Source organism: Camelus bactrianus, chromosome 18 (assembly GCF_048773025.1).
Source record: "Camelus bactrianus isolate YW-2024 breed Bactrian camel chromosome 18, ASM4877302v1, whole genome shotgun sequence".
NCBI classification, from domain to species: Eukaryota; Metazoa; Chordata; class Mammalia; order Artiodactyla; family Camelidae; genus Camelus; species Camelus bactrianus.
In genome coordinates, this window is record NC_133556.1 from 23055504 (window position 1) to 23079370 (window position 23867).

A 23867-nucleotide genomic window follows, 5' to 3' on the forward strand; every position below is an offset into this window, starting at 1 on the left:
TGTCCCTTTTGACTGAAGAATCAGTAGCTGGGATGGGCTCACCCTTGTGGCTTTTCTGTCCAGCCTTTGTGTGGCCAAGTGGGTCGTTTCTGTCGCAGAAAGTCTGCTTACTTCTTAGACCTCCTAAAATGGGGTTAAGACCTGTCCTCCGATGCAGGTCAAACAGGGCCAGATGGCTGGAGCCCAACACGATTATCTGCTGTGGTCACTGAAAAGAAGGTGAACGTTGCTTCCAAACAGTTAAGTGCAGGCGGGTCTGACTTCCTCCTCCTGCCTGCCCCGCCCTCCTACACAAAGCCTCCCTTCGGGGGGACCAGGGCCTCCAGCAGGAATAGCCAAGAGGAGATGGGGGAGCGGTAGGGACAGAGAGAAGAGGGTGTCCTACCAGCTAGAGCTAAAATACACCTTGGATTAACGTCTTATTTTTCTGACAAATACTCAGTGAGCACCGATTCTGTGCTTTGCACAGTGACTGCCATGGTGAGCCCAAAACAGACGAGATCCCCGCCCCGGGGGAACTCACTCCAAGAATTGTGCTCCACAAAAGCGGTGGGGGGCTCTGCGGAGCCATTACCCAAATAGCTGCTTTCTGGTCCCCTCAGCAGCCTCCTGCCCTCTCAGGGCCACCCTTGATGATCATTCTCAACTTCTGCAAACTGAAAACCTGAAACCCTCCCCCTTTTCCTCCTGAAGCCAAAAAGGTGCAGACATAACACTTCCCCTCACACCTGCCCACAAGGGAGGAATGAACCCATGGAGACGTCTCCCCCACTTGCCCTTTCTTCCCTTCTTTTCTAAACAGAAGTCCACAGCAGACCAGGAGCCAGTGACCAAGCCAGACATTTTTTTAAGCAGACGGTCCTGCTTTGAAAAACCTACTTTGCCCCCATTCCAGCTGATAAATGTACCCACACCTGAGACTAGTCAGGATTTGTTCTCGTCCACCTGAATATTTGCGTCTCATTTGTTTTGAGTGTGTGTTTGTTTTTTGTTTTTGTTTTTTTTTTTTGCCCTGTCCGAAAATCTCTTCCAACCTCGAGGGAGATTTCTGTCCTAAAGAAATGTGTTTTCTCAAAACCCACAGGCGGGGAAACGAGACCTCCTTCGTTCCCTCTAGAAGATCTGGAGGACGCAGAGTTATTGAAAATGCGGATGGTTCCGAGGAGGAAATGGACGCTCGTGATGCAGATTTCAACGGAACCAAAGCCAGTGAATAAACAACTTGCTCAGAACAGGACAGAAGCAAACCCCAGTGGACTCCGCTTAGCACCGTCTACATCCGTTTTCAGACTCCAAACATCACAGCCACCTCTCACGATGAAATTAACACCACCCTGCCTTCAGGGCATCAAAGTTGTGAATGACATGCCGAATGAGAAAAACCCAACAGGAGACACAGACACACCCACTCCCTCTGTCAAGAATGGTGCAGAGATTTTGAACTTTTAGAAAAATGTATCCACGGTAATCAGTCACTGGCAACTTAGTTTACGTGAAACCCGGAGAAAGTCACCACAGTGGGTGCTGAGGCCCCCATCCCGGCCCTTCCTCCCATGGGCCCGCCTCGTCCCGTGGGCCCTGGTTTGAGACTTCCTCTTCCCCCCGGTTACCACCGTCAGACGCACGCTGCTCACCGAGACCAAGTGCCTTCCGTAGTCACGTGAATTAACAAGGAGACGCTGCTCGAACGGCTGAGAGCAGGAATGTCACACTGTTTTATATGCACCCCGATTGTACTTCAGGACACCCTCACTAATAAAAGGTTATAAATCACTAGAATGGAGTCGGCTTTTCTGTTTTCTACAGAGAAAAAGGAACGGGGCGGGGGGGCGGGCAGCCTTGAATCCCCACGACGACCCTAGGAAGTCAAGGTTATTACTTCACTGAATGGGGAAACTGAGGCCTAGGGAGGTGAAGTGAATCATCTGAGATCCCGCGACTGGCCGGGAGGAGAGAGAAGAGCGCAGAGGGAGTGTGAGGGACTCCAAGCAGGTGGGCGGCTCCAGGACCCAAGTAGGGCCTCGACCAGGAAGAACATCTTTATCAATCAAAACAGTAGGTACTTAATGCAAAGAACATAAGATTTCCTCGTCTGAGTTAAAACACAACTTCCCTCGCCCAGCAGGGGTCAAGAGACTTTCTATCTGAAGGCCCAGAAAAATATTTTAGGCTTCATTATGGTCTCTGTCACATTTTCATCTTTTTTTTTTTTTTTTTTAATTAAACCACTCTTGTAAAAACTGTCCTTGGTGCGGGGGCCATAAAATCCAGGCCTGGGCCCTTTCCTTCCTCAGCCTGAGTGTTCCAGACAGAGACCCCTGGCAAGGGTCCACTCAACACAGACGATTCCGGGCACGACACCATGGGACCAGCTTGGAGAAGAGGGAACATACGGAAACGGGACTTACCCAACGACCAAGCGCTAACACACCCTGCACAGCACACACGCGGGTCCCACATGCAGTTCTAAGAGGCTGACTCAGAGGGAAATTTTTTAAAAGTTAGATTTTTTTTTCATTATTTAGTCACTTGGTTAAACAACAAAAGTTCTTCACCACCAGAGGAGCAAACACAGAAACACAGAGGCAGCAGCATTTACTGACCACCAAAACCAGCTGAAAATCAGTTTCCCTTGATTTTTATTGCTCTTTTAAAAAAATAAAAGTACATCTTTTGCTGATACAGGTTAGAATGCTGCTAGTGTGATGACGTGGGCGCTCAAGTTTAATTCTCTGCCGAATTTCAGTAGCGCTTGAGAAGTTCTGCTTTCAACTCAAGGATATTTTTGCTGTTCTTCTGGAAAAATAACTTAGTAATGGACAGCCGTTAAGCTGCACACTTGCGCCTGAATTTGTGTTTTTTGTTTACTTGCATCCATCCAAAGTGTGACATGGCCGTTCACAGCAAGCAGGGCTGAATGAGCCGTCCACCGTCCGCGTGGAAATTCTGTGTTCGTTCTTCTTGAATAAGGAAGCGCCCAAGGACAATGCTTGTGGTTTGATGTTACCTGAAGGTCACCGCAGTTATTGCATCATGGCTTTGAAAGAAGCCCTGTTCTTAGGGGCTGCCATGGCCATTATACCCCAGTGACCCTCAGGGTCCTGAAGCAGAAGTCACCCCCAGGCCAGGGTGAGGGGCTCAGGACAACTAACAGTCAGGCTTGGATTGGACTAAAAAGGACACAGATTTTCCACGGACCTGGTCCCCATAAAATTTACCCTGAAACTCTAAAAGCCTCAGTGAGAGGCAGATTAAAAAGTGTCGGAGGTACACCACACCACAGTTTCAATAAAAAGTACACAGCCTATTCTATTCTTCGCTCCTAGACGTGATTTCAGTGTGCTGGTCCCTGCTGTACCACAGGGCACTGGAGATTTTGTTCTGGAAGCAGCTCCAGCTGAGTGGGGGCTGGGGTGAGCCTGCGATGGGCTCAGACCCCACTTTTAAGGTGTCTTCAGGCATTAAAAACACCTCTCAAGACCCATCAGGGCTCAGGGTGGCTGAAAATGACGGGACAGCCTCAGCGCCCACATCGCCCCTTCCACAGGGTCCGGTTTGTCCCTGTCCACTGGCAACACCTCAGCAAGGAGAGAGCATTTCCCAGGGACAACCACCAGGGGCCACAGGCGATGACGGCCTCAGTCATTGGCTAGTGTTGACTGCTTGCTTGTATTTCTCAGACTACTTAAAAACAAAAACAAAAACAAAAACCTAGTTTAAAGCGGGGAGGGAGGATAACGACTGGGCATAGACACCAGGGGCCTCGGCTTCCGTGGATTTCCTAAAGCAACATCTTGACTACACCCTGGGCTGACGGCAGCGATGGTGAGGACATATTTGAAGGCGGCTTCCCAAATTCCAGGCGTTTTCCCAACCTTCAGACAGAGCAAACCAAATTAAGCGGACATTACAGCTGTTACAGACTGGCTAGCACGGGGGCCCACGGGGTTACAAGAGTGAGTATCAAGGTCAGGAGCAGTGTCTCACTGGGTCTCAATTTTCTCTCCTGTGAAATGAAGAAAAGGACACTGGCCATCTAGCGCTCACATCCCCGAGGCCACACAGAAAGCCCAGTCGCCGAAGACCCTCTGAAAAACGTTCACGCCTACAGGTGCGGCAGTTACGTGCATGCAGGGGAAAATGACTCTCCGTTTCCTGTCCTCTGTCTGCCACTGACCCCCCAAATTTACGTGGCCTGGGGTCCAGTGACATGGTGGCACATCTTAGAGCATTTCAGAAACTGGAAGCTGCCCTGATACTCTTCAGGCAAGAAAATAAATAAAGCTGTTAGTGGTTAGATTTGTGTTTTCCGATCAGGTGACTGGCTTCAGGAATCTAGTCTGGCTGGAATTTAGTCTCCTGAATGTTTTAAAGGTTAAAAAATAAAAATAAAACTATCTTCTGGGGGAAGCAGAGCAGTGTTTGAAGCTTGAGTCCCAAACAAGTGATTTACACAGAGGACATTCTCACAGCACAACCAGGGGGAGCTGGAGCTACAGAATCAAGTAATAAGAATGACCCTCTCCTTGGCTGTCTGCCCAAACCAGAAGACACCACCTCTGTCTCCAGGGACGGGGAGGAGGATAAGGTTCACTGACACAGTCCTGCAACTTTCAAAAAAGGGCTGTCGGTTGGGGGTCAGAGGCTCCCGGCTGGAGTTGGGGGCTCTCCCAACACGGAGAAGGAGCAGCAAAAGGCACTCACCCTTTGTCACCCAGAGGCACACTGGTGCTGCCTGCCCGTCTGTCGCCACCGTCTCTGTTCTTGCTTCCCCGCCCTGAGGCCGGGCCACTTGGTCGGTTTGGGGACTGATCGTACACGAAGTTCCGACAGGAAGCAAGTTTGGATTCCAGAGCCTGGAGAGAAATATGCTTTCATCTCTCAAGTTAAAGACAAGAACTCTTACCTTCCATGAGAGTTCACACACAGGGAATAACTTAAGACAGTGGTTTTCAAACTGTGTTGTGTGGTCGAATTCCAAAGTGTGCCCCTAAATCTAACTCATAGAACCTAAGATATTTAGGCGCTCCCTGAGTAGTCACTAACCCTACTATGACCCAACTCGGACTACAAGAAAAATGAAATCAACTCTTGGAATCATTCACTTTCTTGGTTGCCTTGTGAAACATGCCCCAAGTGGCAGCAGGTCTGAACAAAGCCCCTCTGCAAACCAAACGGGCACTGAGATCACCTGAGGCTTTCTTATATTCTACATATTAAAACCTGTTTTAATACAAACAGCAAACCAGATAACCAAAGCCCAAAGTAAAAACATAAGAAACGAGTTGTGTCTATTAACTCTGAATACACATATTCTGGGTCCTCCCAACAACAGACTGGCAGGATTTAAAAATCGTTAAAAATAAGCAAAACAACTACAGAGAACACCTACATTATTTCTTAAGCACAATAGACTCCTTCCCTGTAATTAACAAAAATACTGTGAGGTCATGTCCTGTGCCCTAGCCTTTCAAGATTTTCTCTGTAACTCCCCGAGAAAATAGAAAAAGAGAAGGCAGTTTTCAAATGTTTCTCAGTTTTTTCAAATTAAGAAAAAATACACTGACACCACTTGAATTTCCCAAAATGCCAGGATAAATGGTACAAGGAAAGAAAGATGTACCCGGGGACCAAAGGATGGCTCAGAATCAGAGTCCCGGGGGTTTGTCAGATAGAAGCACGACGACTCTAAGGGACACGAAGAGCCAGGGCCTAGACCTACACCCCACAGAGCCTCTGCCAGAGGGGAAGGAACGGGTAAGGTCACCCTTCAAATATCCTGAAGACGGGAAGACGCCACACAGGACCCCGGGAAGGTGCCAACTTACCCCGACTTTGCGCAGCAGGTCTCCCACGATGTTGAGGGCCGATATCCGTGCTGCCGGTGTGAGGGGGGTCCCCCCAGTGGACTCATCCAGACCTGCGTGTGCAAAGGGAAATACACATAACACCAACACACAGTCAAATTGTGCACTAACATCTCTGAGTGTGAAACCCGGGGGTGGGTGAGGAAACCCGGGGGTGGGTGAGGAAGCCCCTCTCCCCTGAGTCTGGATGCTGCCCTGTTTTATTCTAGTTTGCTGTCTAACACAATGAGACTATTTATGTTATTTCATTTTGGGTCTTTTTGCGGGGTTGGGGGGATGTAATTAGGTTTTTATTCATTTATCTTAATGGAGGTCCTGGGGATTGAACCCAGAACCTCATGCACGCTAAGCATGTGCTCTACCACTGAGCTATATCCTCCCCCCCAGCAAGACTATCTGATGACCAACTTCTCGCAGCCTTATAATGACTATACTAAATATTTATCTTGACATGTTATTTTTTTTAAACAAGATCAAAACAAGCCCTCTTAAAATTCTCGGAGTTCCACATAGCTCATTAACAGTAACAGCATCTGAACAAGCCACAAAGGTCAGGATTCTACTCCTCGGAGCCTCCTTTCCCTCCAAAGCAGGGCTCCCGGACCAGCAGGCTTGGCACCCCCGGGGCGCCTGTGAGACATGCAAGGTCTCAGGCTCCACCAGACCTGCTGAATCTGAGGTGCATTTTAACGAGACGCCCAGCTGAGTGGTGAGCTTATTAAAGTGTGGTCCAGCCTGGAATCCTGGAAGTGTCAGGGATAGGCAGGACGTGTACGTGGTGGTGTGAGTCGTGGAGCCGGCCTGCCATTCGCCAGCTGGGTGACTGGAGGCGGCGCCCTAACCCAAGGCCTCAGCCTCCGCACCTGTCACACAGGAACAGAGCTTGCATTACCTGCTTCTTGGGCCGAGGTGAGAATTCAGGGAGGTCATATGTATACGCAGAGCACGGTAAGCAGTGATTGCACACCCTGAGCACTCAACAATTGTCTACTATTATTACTATTACTTGCTATTAAGTGGCCCAATCAGTCTCAGAGTTAATCAGTCAGCAGAGGGGCGATTTAAATTTCTTGGTTTTTGCCATACAGCACAGGCTATACTGGCTGCGGTTCTAGATGACGTAATGCTGGACCCACAAAGAGCTTTTTAAATTTTTCATTTGGTCCCTGAAATCTTTAACTTGTGAGATTTCATATTTGACAAGAGGATTTCTGGCTTCTGGTGAAGAGTGAGATGTCTGCTGCAGCTGGGCCCACCTTTCCTGCAGTCAGAGCAGAGTGCAGCTGCCCCTCTAGATGAGGCTCCCATTTTCCAGTTTGCCGCAGACTCCACTGTTCCCTACTGTCTTATGCCCAAGAGGCTCCTCTCACTTACCTCAATGGTCTGCCCCTCTGAGCACCCCAGCTTGCTCCCTGCTGTACAGCCTGGTCCAGTTTCTCCCTCCACCCTGGGTTCTCACCTAAGCTTTGTGAAGCCACAAAAACCCTCCCGAATCCCACCCCTCTTACCACGTCGGAACGTCCCGGGTGTGTTCAAGCTACAGCCAGGTCCTCGATGAGTGATGGGAGTGGACGGCACGGAGCCAGTGGCCTGCACAGCTGTGTCTGTCCTTTCAGCTTCCACCGAGCTGGGCTTGGGGGTCCTGGGTTTCTCCTGCTTTTGCTGCACAGCCAATTCCTGCCGCAAATCTGGGCCAGGAAAAGGATTCAGATTAAGTCCATGCTTTGGGCGATGGGACGAGGGGAGGGTCGGCAGTAGATGTTGGTCAGCAAGAAGAACCACTAGAGTGAAAAACTCCAGGTGGAAACCCTTGATGAAGCAAAACCCATAGGACCTTGCCCAGCAGGCCTGCAAAACTACATAGTTTTCCTTTTGAGTAAAAACAAAAAAGTTAACTTTTTTTTTTTCATTATGGCAGTGATGCACTAATGCTTTTACTATTTCAAGAAAATTTCAGTGTACCAAGGCTCACAGAATACTAAGTCAAAATATGCTTTCCCAACCATCCCCCAAAGGTCCCTCCTCACCCACAACCATATAATATGGGGGAGTTTCCAACCTTTTTTCTCTGCATTTTCACACATATAGTTCATATATGTATCTATTAAGCATATAACATGAATAATTTTTATTAAGCATAAATAGAAACATACATCTACTGTCTATGTATTTCCCCCTTCAATGGTATGTTCTAACAAGTTTTCTATGACATTTATATCTACACTTTGTTTAACAACTGTTTAACATACCACAAAATAAGTCTATGTAATTTACCTAAGCAGTTCATTTCTGATGGGCATTTAGGAACAACTACCTTTTAAACTTAAGAGTTTTTCTTTTTAATCCCCCTTCTACTGGCTACACATTAGAAACCAAATGAATGTCATCAACAATGAATTGGGACTTTGTCAGGACTGATGGACCCAACATGGATGATTTGCTAAAATCTCAGTTATAAAGCTCCACCTCCAGAACTGCTGCCTCCAAAGAGCGGACGCTGATGAGACTCCGGAGTTCTAAGCCACGTGTATCAGGTGTCACCAAGTCACAAACATGATAGGCCAGCTAACTGTATCAACAGGAATCTTCTCCCCACAAAACTCCTGTGCTCCTGCTGAGCATAAAGCTGGTGCTGGGCTTAAGTACCCATGAAGGGTCTTTACAGGGCTGGACATCTGACAATTCTTAGCATGGAGTGGGGACCATGGCTTAGCCTGCTCACTGTGGTCTCCACCCTCAGACCAAACAGCCCATGTGCCAAGCAGGGCACGGATTTCCAGCAGAGACAATGCTGGCAATCCTGTGGGACAGGACATCCTCAGGTGGGGAGAGGGCACAATGCTGGTGACACACACACACACAGAACAAAGCCAAGGCCTTCTGACCTCTGGCTTCATCCTTCAGCCGCTGAACAGATTCTAGGAGATTCTCCTTCTCGTCCAATTCACTCTCCAGGAAGGCATTTCTTTCAATGGCTTGATTCAAGCGCTGTTCAAAGTCCTCCAGAGACATGATCGTGGCCCTGGGTAAGAGACAAGTAAAGCTGTCCAAGAGAGCAAATGACACATCTGTCTGATGTCTGGAGACCCGGGAGACGAGCAAGGTCACTCACACGGGGTGTGAGTCCCAGCACTGGCACTTCCTAATCCCACAGAGCCGAGCAAGCCCCTCAATCTGCCAGGACCGGGCTCTCCACCTGCACAACAGGAACCATCTCAGCGCATGAGGTGCACGAGGCCATCCCAAGGGTTAAATGAGACCATGTCCATACGGCACTTAGCAACAAGTCAAGACCTCATTAGGACCATATACAAGCCCCGGTGAAATGCCAAGAGTGGCCTGTTCCATCTTGTCTCAGAGACTCACAATGCAATCAGTATTCAGAACACCCTATAATACACACATGCAATGTAATAACAGGAATTTAAACAGGCAGAAGAGGCCACCTTAGTCCCTCAGTTACCTTAAAAAAGTTCAGAACACCTAGCCCCAGCCCAGCTACCCTGCTAACAACCACTTCTTCTCTTGAACAATGTAGGCAGTCACTGGAATGCCATGTCAAAGTTGCTGAGAAGTCCTGCAATCAAACCTTTTCAACTCTGTCTGGACAAGCTACCTTCTCTGTGCCTCAGTTTCCTCATATGCAAAGCAGGGGAGTAACAGTCCCTCCACACTGGGAGGGGTGGGGGGTGGCTGGGGGGGAGTGGAGTAACACGTGACGCAAACAACAGATGTTTCAAACATAAGTGCTCGATACATGTCAGCAATTTTTCTCACTGATCCTGTTTGTCTCCAGAAGACCTTTAACATCCTGCTAATTGTATCTCATGGTGATTAGAAGCATTTGTTTGGAGTGGAACCCATGAGTTAACACCTGGCTCTAACATGTAAGACTAGCTAAGTGTCCTTGGGTGACTTAACCTCTCTGGGCCTCTGGGCCTCTGGGCCTCCAGCGGCAAAGTGAGGAACAATCATTCATTTATTCAGCACATCCTATGTTCAGATTGAGTCTTCTTTGTTCTTATCTCAAAGGGTGTTTAGAGGTAAAGAAAATAAAGTGCCTGATTAAAAACAACAAAGGGATGGTATGATACTGGAATCAGTTAAAATGACCCCAAGGCTGGCATGTCAAACAAAAATTACAAAAATAAAATACCTAGGAATTCATGTAACAACAAACATGTAAGAATGCACTGTAGGGCACAGAGACTAGTCAAAATGCAGGCATATGGTATTTATGAAGAGGAAGACCCCAAATCATAAATCAATTCTCCATTAGCTACCTAATACGTTTAACACCATCCTAATAAAAATATGAATAGGTTTTTATTGGGGGACACAGGCACAGGGGGATTTATCTGAAAGATGATGTGATAATGAAATAAGAATGGCCAGGAGAGGACTGTTAGCCACAAAAAAGAATGAGATCTTGCCATCTGTGACAACATGGATGGACCTGGAGGGTACTAAACTTAGTGAAGTAAGTCAGAGAAAGATAAACGCTGTACGATATCACTTATATGGGGAATCTAAAAAAACAAAATAAATGAACAAACATAACAAGAGAGAAACAGAGTTATAGATACAGAGAATAAACAGGTGGCTGCCACAGGGGAGGGGACTGGGGGAGGAGGGAAATAGGTGAGAGATTAAGAAGTACAAAGTTCCAGTAGCAAAATAAATGAGTCACAGGTATGATGTACAGTGTGGGGAATACAGTCAATAACTACGTAACATCTTTGCGTGGTGATCTTAAACAATTTATTGTGGTAATCAGTTTGAAACACATAGAAATAGCGAATCACTATGTTGTATAACAGTAACTAACATAGTGTTGCAGGTCAATTATATTTCAGAAACAAACAAATTCATAGAAAGAGATCAGATTTGTGGTTACCAGAGGCAGGGGGTGGGGCAGCTGAGTGAAGGTGGTCAAAGGGTATAAACGTCTAGTTATAAGGTATTAGGGATGTAATGTACGATATGATAAATATATGAAAGTTGTTAAGAGAGTAAATCCTAAGAGTTCTTATCAGAAGGAAAGAATTTTTTTTCTATTTCTTAATATGTCTGTATGAGGATAGATGTTCACTAAACTTACTGTGATCCTTTCATGATGTGTGTACGTCAAATCATGCTGTACACCTTAAACGTATACAATGCTGTATGTCAATTCTATCTCAATAAAACTGGAAGAAAAAAGTGGCAAAGAGAACTGTGAAAAAGAAAAGATGGGGGACCCAGCTCTGACAGATACAAAGAACATTCTATCATAAACCATCAATAATGAGCAGTATGGTGCAGAGTGAAGCAGTTATAAGATCAGACAGACCAAGGAGAACTGAAGTTTCCAGAAACAGATCCAAATACGCGTAAGAATTTAAGTTTTGATAAAGTTGGCATCACAAGTCACTGACGAAAAGATGGCTGGTTCTATTCTAGGTCTGGGGAGTAGCAGGGAGCCCCCTGGAAAAAAATTAATGTTGGATCCATACCCCAAGATGCATTCCAACTGGATCCAAAATTTACACTCAGCATTTGGCTACAATCTCCTACTGGCTTCTGGGAGCCAGAGGAATGGAACACCGACATCAGTGGCATTTCTGGCCTCCCCAAACCTGTGTGGATCCATGACCACTTGGGTGTATATAATCAGCATCAGTAACACCAGCAGGGCACAGCACTTAGATTTTTGTTACTATGCGAATATCTGCTTTCAAATAAAGGTAAGCATCCTGGTTGTCACGGAGTGAAAATAGCTTTATGTGCTTTATATGTTGAAATTCTGTGAACTGATATATAGAAGCATATTTATTATCATAAGAGTAAAAAGCTGCAATACATAATGACTGAGAAAGCTGTTAATATCATGGGCAGTTATGAGAACTTGAAAATAGTTAAGCAGGAAAATAGATGTTCAGTAAACATAAATATTAAGACATGCATTTGTCTACACCTGAACCTAATAAAATCTTATGTTAATTATCTGAAATTTTTAAAAAGAGATACATTTGTTAGATAACTAAGAGAATATCCTTTTTGAGCCAATAAATGCTTTAAAAGTCTGTGTCGGGGGGAGGGTATAGCTCAGTGATGGAGTGTGTGCTTAGCATGCACAAGGTCCTGGGTTCAATCCCCAGCACCTCAATTAAAACAAACAAACAAACCTAATTATCTCCCCATCCCCAAAGTAGATAAAAAATAAAATAGTTGGACAAAAAATAAAAATAAAGTCTATGTGTCACCTCACACCCATCAGAATGGCCTCCATCAAAAGAACAGAAAAGAACAAGTACTGGTGAGGATGTGGTGGGAATGTAAAATGGTGTGGTCATTATAGAAAACAGTATGGAGGTTCCACAAAAAATTAAAAATAGAGTTATCACATGATCCAGCAATCCCACTTCTGGGTACATACTCCAAAGAACTGAAAGCAGGATCTCAAAGAGATATTCGTATACTCTTCGTTCACTGCAGCATTACTCACAAGAGCCAAGAGGTGAAAGCAACCCAAGTATCCATTGACAGATAAATGGATAAAGAAAATATAGTACATACATGCAATGGAATATTACTCAACCTGAAAAAGGAAGGGAATCCTGTCACATGCTGCTACAACATGGACACATCTCAAGGACATCATGCTAAGAGAAGAAGCCAGCCACAAAAGGACAAACACTGCATAACTCTATGCATAGGGAGTACCTAAAGTAGTCAAAATCACAGAAACAGAAAGGGGAAAGATGATTACCGAGGGAGCAGGGAGCAGGAATTAGAGTTCAGTGGGTATAGAGTTTCAATGTTGCAAGATGAAAATTTTCCGGAGAGCTGTTACACAATAATTGAATGCATTTAACACTCCTGAACTGTACCCACTTAAAATGGTTAAGGTAGCAAATTTGATGTTAAGTGTTTTTCTACCACAATTTTTTTTTTTTACAAAGTCTATGTAATAACACACAGAAAAGTAAAATTAGAATCAATGTTAATCTTTGTAGAACTTTTTGGTATGCCAACACTTGTATATTAAACAAAATAACATTTAAGGAATGTATTTAATTTTTAGTTAATTCCCTTCCTCAGTTAAAAGTGAGTCATTCAGTTTTACAGACTTACAGCAGAGAGGCCATAAGAAGCAAACAGTTGATGGTGCTGAGAAGTTATTGTTCTTAGTATGCAAACGATAAATGGTGGAGAGGGTGTGGAGAATAAAGAACCCTCCTACACTGTTGGTGGGAATGTAGTTTGGGGCAGCCGTTACGGAAAACAGTATGGAGATTCCTCAAAAAACTAAAAATAGAGTTACCATTTGATCCAGCAATGCTCCTGAGCATATATCTGGAGGGAACTTTAATTCAAAAAGACACATGCACCCTGGTTCATAGCAGCACTAGATACAACAGCCAAGACATAGAAGCAACCTAAATGTCCATCACCAGATGACTGGATAAAGAAGTTGTAGCATGTATGTATATATGTGTATATATGTATGTATGTGTGTATATATATACATATACACACAGACACATATACATACACACACAATGAAATACTACTCGGCCACAAAAAAGAATAAAATAACGCCATTTGCAGCAACATGGATGGACCTGGAGAAGTGAAGTAAGCCAAAAAGAGAAAGAAAAATACCATATGATATCACTTATATGTGGAATCTAAAAAAGGGACAAATGAACTTATTTACAATACATAAACAGACTCACAGACATAGAAAAAGAACTTTTGGTTACCAGCAGGGGTAAAGGGATGGGAAGGGATAAATTGGGAGTTCGAGATTTGCTAACGACTACATATAAAGTAGATAAACAAGATTATACTGCATAGCTAAGGGAACTATATTCAATGTCTTATAGTAACCTATAATGAGAAAGAATAGGAAAACGAATATATGTATGTATATGTATGACTAAACTATTATGCTATACACCAGAAATTGACACAACATTGCAAGCTGACTATACTCCAATTTAGAAAAAAATTATTGTTTGTGCAGCAGCAGGCTGTCAGATTTTCCAAGTATAACTATTAAAATTTTATAATAAAATTATAAAGTTGTTTTAAGGTTTTTTTAAAAAATAAAACTTCAGTATTCCAGAACTTTATTCATTTTATAATGATGATTTTGGTCTCAATGTCATCTGATTTTAACATTCAATTACTCAGTATTTGGCCAAATGTGAATCCAATGCATCTTTAGAAGAGAGAGAGAAATGGGTGTGTGGGGGGAGCACAGGGGAGGGGAGGGAGAGAAAAAGAGAGAAAGAAAGAAAACATTTAGAAAAAAAAAAAAACTAGAAGAAAACATAGGCCAATTGTTTTATAATCCTTGGATGGCAGAGGGCCCTTCTAACTATGACTAATGAACTTGACTATATAGAAATCCACATAACTTCAGACAGTAACATATACAACACCAAGCTGGAAGACATTTGACAAGCTCTAAACATTTTCAATTCAGATTATAGCCAAATACATAAACATCTCCTAGAAATGGATGAGAGGAAAAAACAACCAGCAACCAATTTAAAAATAAGCAAAGACAGAGTTCACAGAAAAAGAAAGAAAACAGATATTAAATATATGAAAAGGAACTCAAGGTCACTCATAATTCAAAAATGTACCTATTTGTCTCCTGTGAGATTGGCAGAAATCCGAAGTTTGAAAAATGCTGTTGGTGAAGCTATTTGGAAAATGGGGACTTATTTACATACCTGTTGGGAATGGAAATTGGTACAAATACAGAGAACAATTGGGCAAAAACTATCAAAATCACATATGCACATATATCCTCTGACCGAGCAATTCCACTTCTGGGAATTTAGTACACAGATCTACATCTGTGCAAGCAACACCCATCATTCATCACAGCTGTGCTTACCACTGCAAAGGAATGGAAATGCAGAAAATATTTACCCACAGGGGGATGGATAAATAAATGATTCTGCATCACACAATACCAACCATACAATGAATATTATGTACTTGGGGGAAAAAAACCCAACAAAGAATGCTCTGTATCCTACTACAGCAAGACCTCCAAGATCTATTATGTGACAAAGTAAGATGTACAATAGTGTGTACAGAATGCTCTTTTGTGGGGTGGAGGGGGAGGAATAATACAAATTTCTATTTGTTTCAATTTGCATTAAAAAAAAAACTCTACCCCTTTGTATATTATTTTTGAACAATATGAATGTAATATCTCTTTGTGATAAATTGCATTATTGGTCCCAATTCATCATCCTCCCTGTATCCACTCCCTTGCTGTGGCCTCACTGTGGGTAGAAAGTACTTTCCCACCCCTTGGCAGAGCTTGGCCATGCTTTGATCAGTGATATGTGGGTAGAAATGATTGTATGCCAGTGGCTTGCCAGAAATCAGAACATGTTACCAAGCCACAGTAACCAAGTCATTAAGGCATTGGTGTAGTAATTCACAAATTGCACACAAGACCAAAAGAGAGAATCCCAAATTAGATCCCAGAATATACAGTCAGCCCTCCCCATCTGTGAGTTGCACATCCTTGGATTCAACCAACTGCAACTAAAAAAATACTCAGCATAAAAAAAAAAAAATCCAGAAAGTTCCAAAAAGCAAAACTCAAATTTGCCACTCACTGGCAACTATTTATACAACATTTAGATTGTATTAGGTACTATAATTAACCTACACATGATTTAAAGTATATGGGAGGAGGCACATAGGTTATATGCAGATACTACACCTTTTCATATAAGGGATTTAAGAATCCACAAATTTTGGTATCCACAGGCATCCTGGAGCCAATCTCCCATGGATACCAAGGGTTGACTTGAGAGGTTAACATATGGCAGAAATGAGTTCAATTCAGTGGAAAAAAGATGAAGTGTCTAATACACATTACTGGCACAACTGTCTGTCTATCTAATGAAAGTAAAATGAGACACATATCTTATACTAGATACAAAAATAAATTTCAGGTAGATTAAAGGTATGAATTAAAACAAGTAATAAAAAAAAATCTTGCAAAAACAGAATAAGAGCATACATGCAAAATCAAAGGATCAAAGAGATTTCCCTAGTGAAGTCTGGAAAACTGGAAGTTACAAAAGGAGACGTAATTGATGAGCTAAAAATGAAAAATATTTGTATGGGAAATGATATCACAAAGTCAACTGAATTCTGTAAAAAATATTTTCAATGCAGGACAAAAGATCAGTAGCAAAAATACACAAAGAACTCTTTACAAACCAGTAAGAAAGGACAGTCCACTTCTGGTAATGATAAGGTAGCTTGTATGAGACCAAACATCCTACAGATACAAATTCTGGGTAAAATGAGAAGAACAATGATCTGAAGGTACTGTCAAAAACTGGGAGGGAGCCAACACTGGGAAGAAGAGAACAACAGTGGGTGAATTTTGCATCTTTATAAACAGCTTTGTGCCGACGGCTCCAATGATAGAAATCCATCACCACAGGGGAGTCCCAAGTTCTGCATATGTCAACTTTTCCCACATCTCTGGCTGACCCCTGACAGGGCATGTGCACGGCAGACTTCAAGCATCCTAGATAACAAATCAAAGAGATTTTGGCTACTGCCCATCAAGGGGAGACAGAGTTTGGAGTGTGAGTTCAGCCTACTTAACAAGCAAACAAAATTAAAAATAAAAACAGTACAGAATCCATAGTTTCTGCAACACACCATCGTAATTCCCAGAATATAATCCAAAATTACTAGATGTGTGAAGAGCAAGGAAAATGTGACCCAAACTCAAGAGAAAAAGCCAGATGAGATAACCCAGATGTTAGAATTAGCAGAAAAGGATCTTAAAGAAGCTACTGTAACTATGCTCAAGGATGTAAAGAAAGAAATCTCTATAGAGGAATAGAAATTATTAGAAAAAATATAATATCTAAAATAAAACATTACTGGAACTGGCTTAACAGCAGGTTGGAGGAGGGAAGGATTTAGTGAACTTGAAATGAGATCAACACAAATGATCTAATTTGAGGAACCAAGAGAAAAAGGATTTAGAAAAAACATGAACAGAGATTTAGTGACCTGTGTGATGGTATCAAAAGGACCAACAGGTGTGTAGCTGGTGTCCCGGAAAGACAGGAGAGAAAGAACAGGGCAGCAAAAATCTTTGAGGAAACAATGACCAAAATTAAATTTGGCAAGACAACTCTACAGATCAAAGAAGCCCAGTAAACCCTATCAGGGTAAGTACACAGAATCTAGGCACACCACCGTCAAGCTGCAAAAAAACAAAAATGAAGAGAAATTCTGAGAGCAGCCAGAGGAAAACACCCTGTTACTGACAGGGGAGGGACTATTCCAATGACCACTAACTTCTGACCCCCAGTGAGGAGACCAGGAGACAGCGGGACAACATCTTTAATGTGCTGAAAGAAAATAGACACCCGTCAACCCGGAACTCCACATCCAGTGGAAATATCCTTCAAGAATGAAGACAAAAGAAAGACAGTTTCAGAAAAGCTAAAGCAAAGAGAATTCACCAGCAGACCTGCACCCCAAGAAATCCTACAGGAAGTTCTCCAAGCTGAAAGGAAACGATACCAGAGGGAAACTTCAGCAAGACATGAACAGAAACCATCAATATCTGTGGGTAAATATAAAAGGCTATCTTTTAAAGTTATTTTTTGTGGGGGAGGGAGGTAAGTAGATTTGTTTGTTTGTTATTTTAATGAAGGTACTGGGGATTGAACCCAGGACCTCATGCATGCTAAGCATACACTCTACCACTGAGCTATACCCTCCCCTCAAAAGGCTATCTTTTTACCCTCTTACTTTCTTTAAAATTCACTTGGCTTTTTAAAGTACAAGTTTTAACAATGCCCTGTGGGATCCATATAACTGGTAGATGTAATAGCATTACAACTGTAGTATAAAGTTCAAAGATGGTAAATGACCCTATAAAGTTGCAAGGCTGTTGCATTTGGTACAATATTAACAAAGTAGACTGATAAGGTGAGCGTGTGTGTTGTGATCCCTAAAGCAACCACCACAACGCAATGCAAGGAGCTGTGGCTGCAATGCCAAGGGCCCGTGTCTTAACAGGAGAGGCGGCAGAGGGGGTGGGGTACGTGAACACATGCATTTGTACAAACTGATGGAGCTGCACACTTAAGATCTGTGCATGGTGCTGTATGTCATTTGTATCTAAATTTTTAAAAGGTGTCCTCTTAAAAAAAACCCCCGAAACTGGCTTAGAGTAGTTATTCAATAAATGGTAGTAATTATTGTTAGTGATCTGCTAAACTACAGAATGTCAGTTTAAGAAACAACTGTCCTTCCTACATTAGGGCCTATTTAGCACATACTGCCCTTCTGCCTGGGATGACCCCACAGTCTGCCCAGGCACCCCTCGGCCTTGGCCTAAATGGCATTTCCTCTGGGAAGCCCTGCCTGATATTCTCCCACCAATGGCCAAATGAACCCATCCGATCTCACGCCCCCGCAGCGCCCTGGATTTGCAGCAGTTTCTGCATACTGTCCGCTTCCATAAGGCTGCAGGACCGACAAGGGCACAAAAAGGCTCCGAAGCCCCGTTTCCCCTTCCCGACGCACCGTTTGGCTCTTTCCAAGTCGTCGTTGGCCTGCTCCAGCTCTCTGATGTACTTCTGCAGTTGATCTTTAATGGCTTTTGTCTGGGCAAGGTCATCCTCTAAGGCTGAGATCTGCCGGTAGCCCTCAGAATGCTGCGTTTCAAACTTCTCCTGAAGGACAGAATCAACACTCAGTGACTGACTTAAGACTTCCAATGGGTCTGTTTATGTCCCTTCCCTGGCACCTCCTTAAAACACAGATGGTCCATCCTGGGAGGCAGCGCTCCTGTTGTAGTGGACGTGCCTTTCTTAACCACTGAGTGTCTGCTCCTCCCCCTCTGCACAGCCTACCAGTACCCTTATTTCTTTAGGGGATTTCTCTCCCTTATTCTAGGGTCTGATGCGACCAGCCTTCCTATCACACTCACTCAGGAGACCCCGGGCTTCCTCTCACAGCCTCTGCCACTGCCAGGGGACTGACTAAGCTCAGTCAGTAACACCTTCTGTCCACAGACATGGGCTCTTAAGCAAGTGAGGGGAGATGGCAGGAACAGGGGCCGTCATTCAAGCTGTCAAGTCCCGAATGCTTCCTGCCTCCTGGTCCCCTGAATGTCTTGTACCCTGTCCCCTCTCCCACACTGGTCCCTGCAGTCTCTGGTGTCGAGAAGCCCCCAACAATCTTCAGAGCAATCATTTTGTGCAAGTGCCCAGAGCCACAAAAAAAGGCACGTAAACCTCCCTGGGCCTCACACACAAGGGCAATTCCTGCAACATCCCTGGATTAGAGAGACTGTCGGGAATCCCAGCAACTTTGTTTGCTTGTGTCTCATAGTAAAGAGGAGGACAGCATGGACTTAGTTTGACAACTGTTTCGACTTTGTGATCCAGGACACTCCTTGCAGCACAGGGGAATTAGAAGGAACTTCTGGACCTCTGGGGGAGGGAAGGAAGGAAGGGAAGAAGGAAAAAAAAACCCCAAAACTTACTAATTGCCGAAAGAAGCTTACTGTCATCTGGCCAGTGCTTTCTAAGGCAAGGAACAGCCCAGGTGGCTTCTCAACAACCTGCTGTTGCCCGACTGCAGGCGCTAACCCTCCGCGTGCTTACTCTGCCTCTGGGCTCAGGGCACGACTCACGTCGCCTCATTTAGTGCCACTTCAGAGCCGTGGGAACTGAGCTGTCACTTCTTCAGCCCACAGTCAACCGGAAGCAAATGACTGAGCCAAGATCCAACCCGCTCACCTGGGCTCGGGCTCTCAGAACCGCAGTGCCAAACTGCCCCCAACAGCCCCCTGATCACACTCGCAAAGACACACTGACTCACACGCACTCACGCTCACTCCTGTTCTGGCTCCTCTTTCAAATTACTTTTTGTCACCGAACACCCTTAGCACCTTCCCTTCATCTATAAACATGAAAGAAAATACGTCCCACACTCACTTGGGAAAGGCCCAAGTCTAATTAGAAAGTTAAGAGACGGGCCAACTTGTCATCTTTTTTTTTTTTTAAAGGGCATGATAGTTTATTTTAAAAAAACTGTAACACTGATCATCATGACCAGCACACACATGATGATGGCTCTCCTCTGGGATGCTGACATGGCAGCACGTTTGTACCCTGAAATGTTTCAGCAGCACCCACTCCTCTTCTTTACTCCGCTGAGCAAACAAAGCTGTTGCTGGAAACAGTCTGGAAGCACAGGGGAGTGATGTAATGGTGCCCGGGCCAGACAGGCGTGGCAAGAGCCACTGAGAGGAGAAGGTCCGCAGAATGAGCAGATTATTTACAGGGTGAGGACAGGGAGGGGCGTCACATCCTCACACTGCTCAGTCCCCTCTGGGCTCCGTTTCCTGGCTGTGAGCACAGGAAGCACCTCCACTCAGACAAGCAGGGGCAGACCCGGCCCAGGCATGGGCGAATTCCCAGGCAGGGCTCTGATCACCTCACACCCTTTACTTGGGTGCTTCCCTAAATAATACAGGAGGGGACGGGAGCCTAGGTGGTTAGCCTAAATTCAAACACAGGTTCCAAGATGACACAGTTAACTTGAGGGCTTGTTCACCAGTGTAAAGATTCAAATGATGTCCTTTGAACTTGGGGACATGAAAAGCTGCTACACTTTCATTTGGAGCTAATTATAATAAGCTGTCAGCTGATGGAGGCATCAATAGATGCTCTGTTTGATCCCTTACAAGCTTTTTTTTTTATTCATCTTGCGATGAATAAGCCAGTTGTCTAGAAGTTCAACTCAGCTGAAGACATTTCTCTTAGGGGACTGAGAAATACGTGCTGGTGGCAGTTCTTTATTCCAAGATAGTTCTATTTCCTCCCCTTCTCTACACCCACATCTCAGGCATCTGGCATGTGGTTGCAATGAAGAGGTCTTCTGCTGGTTCAAGGGCTCAGTTTTGAAGCGGTTAATTACTTAGCACCTGCTTGGTATTTATTCAACATCTGTGGAGGTCCTCCTGCCCTCTGCAGACTGTGGCTCAGACCACTAGTCTTGCTTCCACACAGCTTCCCCTGCCCAAGTCCCCTTCAGTGTAAGAGCTATGACGATTCCCCAGTGCCCAAGGCAGGGGTCAGGCTGTTAACAAAATGAGTGAAGTGGGTCAGGCGTTAAGGAGCAAATGACACTCAGCCCCTAGGATCACAGACGGGGAGGGAAGGACAGTAGTGGGGACCGGGGCAAAGTGCAGAAGGCTTGTTCTGTCGAAGCAACCACAACCTGGCTTTTTGCTGGTGTGCAGAAGGCAGGCCTGGTGTGGCCAGACCCACCAAAGGAAGATCAAAGGCAAAGGGAGAGCAAAGGAAGTCGGAAATCCAGGTTTTTAAAGGAAGCCTCACAACTTTGAATGCCGATACCAAGTATCTTTTAAAAACACTAAAGATATAAATTTTACTGTTGAAAAATAAACTGTAGGCAAACCCCCACCTCTAGTTAACAGCCTGCTGCGTATTTACAGGGAAGGGTACAGATGTCTGCGATTCACTCTGAGACGCACTGGAAAGTAAGACAGACTTATGGATGGATAGATATGTAATAAAGGGCAAGAATGGCAAAGATGATTGGTAGAGCCTAGGTAGTGGATACACAGATGTTTCCTGGAAAACCACTAAAGGCTTAAAACAAACAACATCTACATGCCAGACTGACCTGTGGATGGCCAGTCTGGGCTCTGTGGTCTACAACACAAAAACCTGAAGTCCACAGTGCAGCTTCCAGGGTCTGTGGGGTTTTTCCTCTACTACTCCCATCCCTCAGTCCCAATCCATTTGTTGGTCCCACTTTTCCTTGTGTGCCAGTAAAGCCAGATTCCCCAGGTCCACTGGACACTCATTCTTGCTCCTGCCTATGGCAGGTCCAGATTAACTCACCATCAAACCCCTGTGCACCAAACTGCTGGCTAGACAGACAGAAAGACACACACAACCACCACTTCAAACACCAGCTCAACCCCCCCAGCTCCTCCATGACCCTGTGTCCAGCCCATGCACATCGCTCCCAGAATGATCTCATGGTCAGTACGACGTGACCGAGCACCCTTTCCCTAAGTGCTTCAGCTGTTACGTTTGTCTTCCTCACGAAGCTTCCAGAGGCCAAAGGGCACATCTCCTCCCGCTGTCTAGCACACCTACCCCTGGGCTCACATTGCAAGGCCTTGGCTCTTTCCAGCAGCTCATCCAAATTTATATGAGGAGCTTTGTTTAAAAAAACAAAAGACATGCAAACATGCCAGGGCGCCACCCAGACTTACTGAGACTCTCAGGGCGGGGCAGGTCCAGGCCTGGCGACAAGGGCTGAGCCTTAGGCTCTAAGGGCCCAGCGTTATACTTAATGATCACCTGCTAAGCCCAGCAGTGTCCGAAAGGCAGCCTTCGCCCTGCAGCAGTGGTTCTCCAGACACTTGACAATGTCTGCAGATATTTTCAGTTGTCACAACCCGGGGGAGAGTGTGCTACTGGCATCTAGTGGGTGGAGACGAGGGATGCTGTTAAAAACCCTACAATTTTCCCGAGAATTATGTGGCTTCTAACGTCAACAGTGCCCAGGCGGAGGAAGCAGTACCGTCCAGCAGAACTTTCTACAACGATGGAAACGTTCTACAGCCTCTCTGTCCCACAAAGATACCCACCAGAGACACGCGGCTACTGAGCACTCGAAATGTGGCTAGTACAATCGAGGAATTGAATTTTGATTTATTTTAATTAAATGTCAGTAACCACACACAACAAGGGGCTACCATACTGGACAGCATAACCCTGGGCCTCATAAAATAACGATCAGCAATTCTCCACAGTGACATTCCACACTCTAGAAAGGTCTACCCTCCACGTGCCTCATGGGAGCGTCATAACAGCCAAGAATGGCCATGGGACATGCGTGAGACTAGGCTCTCACAGAGTGCCTCCTTCGGGGCATAAAGTGTCCAAGCGCCACACACACTGGCCAGCCTGGGACCACATCTGTGGGGCTCCCTTTTCCAGTCACATGCTGGAAGCCCCCAACACCTGCGTGCGTCTCCTTTCGCCCCCTCACCTTGATGGTTTCCAGCTCCATGCGAAGGCGGTTATTCTCGGACAGGAGGTCCCTGTTCCTGGTTTCGATCTGCTGCAGCTGTGTCTCCAATTCAGCTTCATACTCTCGGCTGCCCTCCTGGAATTCTCGGAGCTCCTCCTGCGTGTTCTCTGCCCTACAAAATCCCCAGATGTCAGCTGACGACGTGCGGAGCGCTCACACGCTGCTGAGTGTTACACGTGGATCAGCTCTTTATTCAACTCCCTTTTGAGGTCGAAACTATCACTGTCCTCATTACACAGATGAGAAGATGAGGTGCAGACAAGTGACTTGTCTCAAGGTCAAAGAAGAAACAGACCTTGGACCCGCACCCAGACGTACCAGGCTCCACAGCCCTCTCTTAACCAATTCACTCTTCACTTATTCCTTCCACCTGTATTTTTGGAGCCCAACGTGTAATAAATACACTTTGGATTATGTATTCTCTGTGGATTTATTTGTAAGGAGAAATTGGACATGATACAAATGTTCACTTATCACACTACTGTAATGTGTCCCTGCCCCACAGCCTAAACACCCAGTTCTAGTTTCTCAACCCTTAAAACTCAAAGGATATATGTATTTTTTAAACACCAAGCCTGAATTATCCTTAAATCAAACTAAGGATAAAGAAATTAGAGGAACGGGACTAAGACCTCCATGCGGAGATTATAAGAATCCATGAGAAATAAAAAGAAACAATGTTAAGCACACACACAGCTGCCAGATATGGGCGCTGCAACACTGGGCTCGAATTGAAAAATCTGTAACAACTCATTTTGCTAGCCCTAGGAGGACGTTCTTTCTCCACACACGAAGGGCGGACCGGATACAGCATCTGGGAGCTGATAAAACTCCGCCAGAAAATACGAC

At 44.9% G+C, this 23867-nt stretch overlaps 2 protein-coding genes across 7 annotated transcripts in view; one reads left to right on the top strand and one right to left on the bottom strand.

The window, feature by feature from the left end:
• Positions 1 to 1443, top strand: part of MYH11 (myosin heavy chain 11) — a 105770-nt gene extending 104327 nt beyond the window's left edge. For 2 of the 4 annotated variants that reach the window (XM_074346290.1, XM_074346291.1), the window contains one exon: positions 1085 to 1443. In XM_074346290.1, coding sequence (XP_074202391.1) covers positions 1085 to 1217 — 133 coding nt within the window. In that variant the 3' untranslated portion in view covers positions 1218 to 1443. The remainder of the gene's footprint in view (positions 1 to 1084) is intronic. The other 2 variants (XM_074346292.1, XM_074346293.1) reach the window with 1 other exon arrangement.
• A 1179-nt stretch (positions 1444 to 2622) lies between these two features.
• The window catches only part of NDE1 (nudE neurodevelopment protein 1), a 28375-nt gene continuing 7130 nt past the window's right edge, over positions 2623 to 23867 (bottom strand). The window contains exons 3-9 of one of the 3 annotated variants that reach the window (XM_074346295.1): positions 22977 to 23130; positions 18459 to 18604; positions 8753 to 8889; positions 7376 to 7555; positions 5829 to 5920; positions 4705 to 4856; positions 2623 to 3875 (exon numbers count right to left, since the gene is read on the bottom strand). In XM_074346295.1, the coding sequence (XP_074202396.1) occupies positions 3782 to 3875; positions 4705 to 4856; positions 5829 to 5920; positions 7376 to 7555; positions 8753 to 8889; positions 18459 to 18604; positions 22977 to 23130 (955 nt within the window). In that variant the 3' untranslated portion in view covers positions 2623 to 3781. Of the gene's footprint in view, positions 4007 to 4704; positions 4857 to 5828; positions 5921 to 7375; positions 7556 to 8752; positions 8890 to 18458; positions 18608 to 22976; positions 23131 to 23867 lie in introns of all 3 variants that reach the window. The other 2 variants (XM_074346294.1, XM_074346296.1) reach the window with 2 other exon arrangements.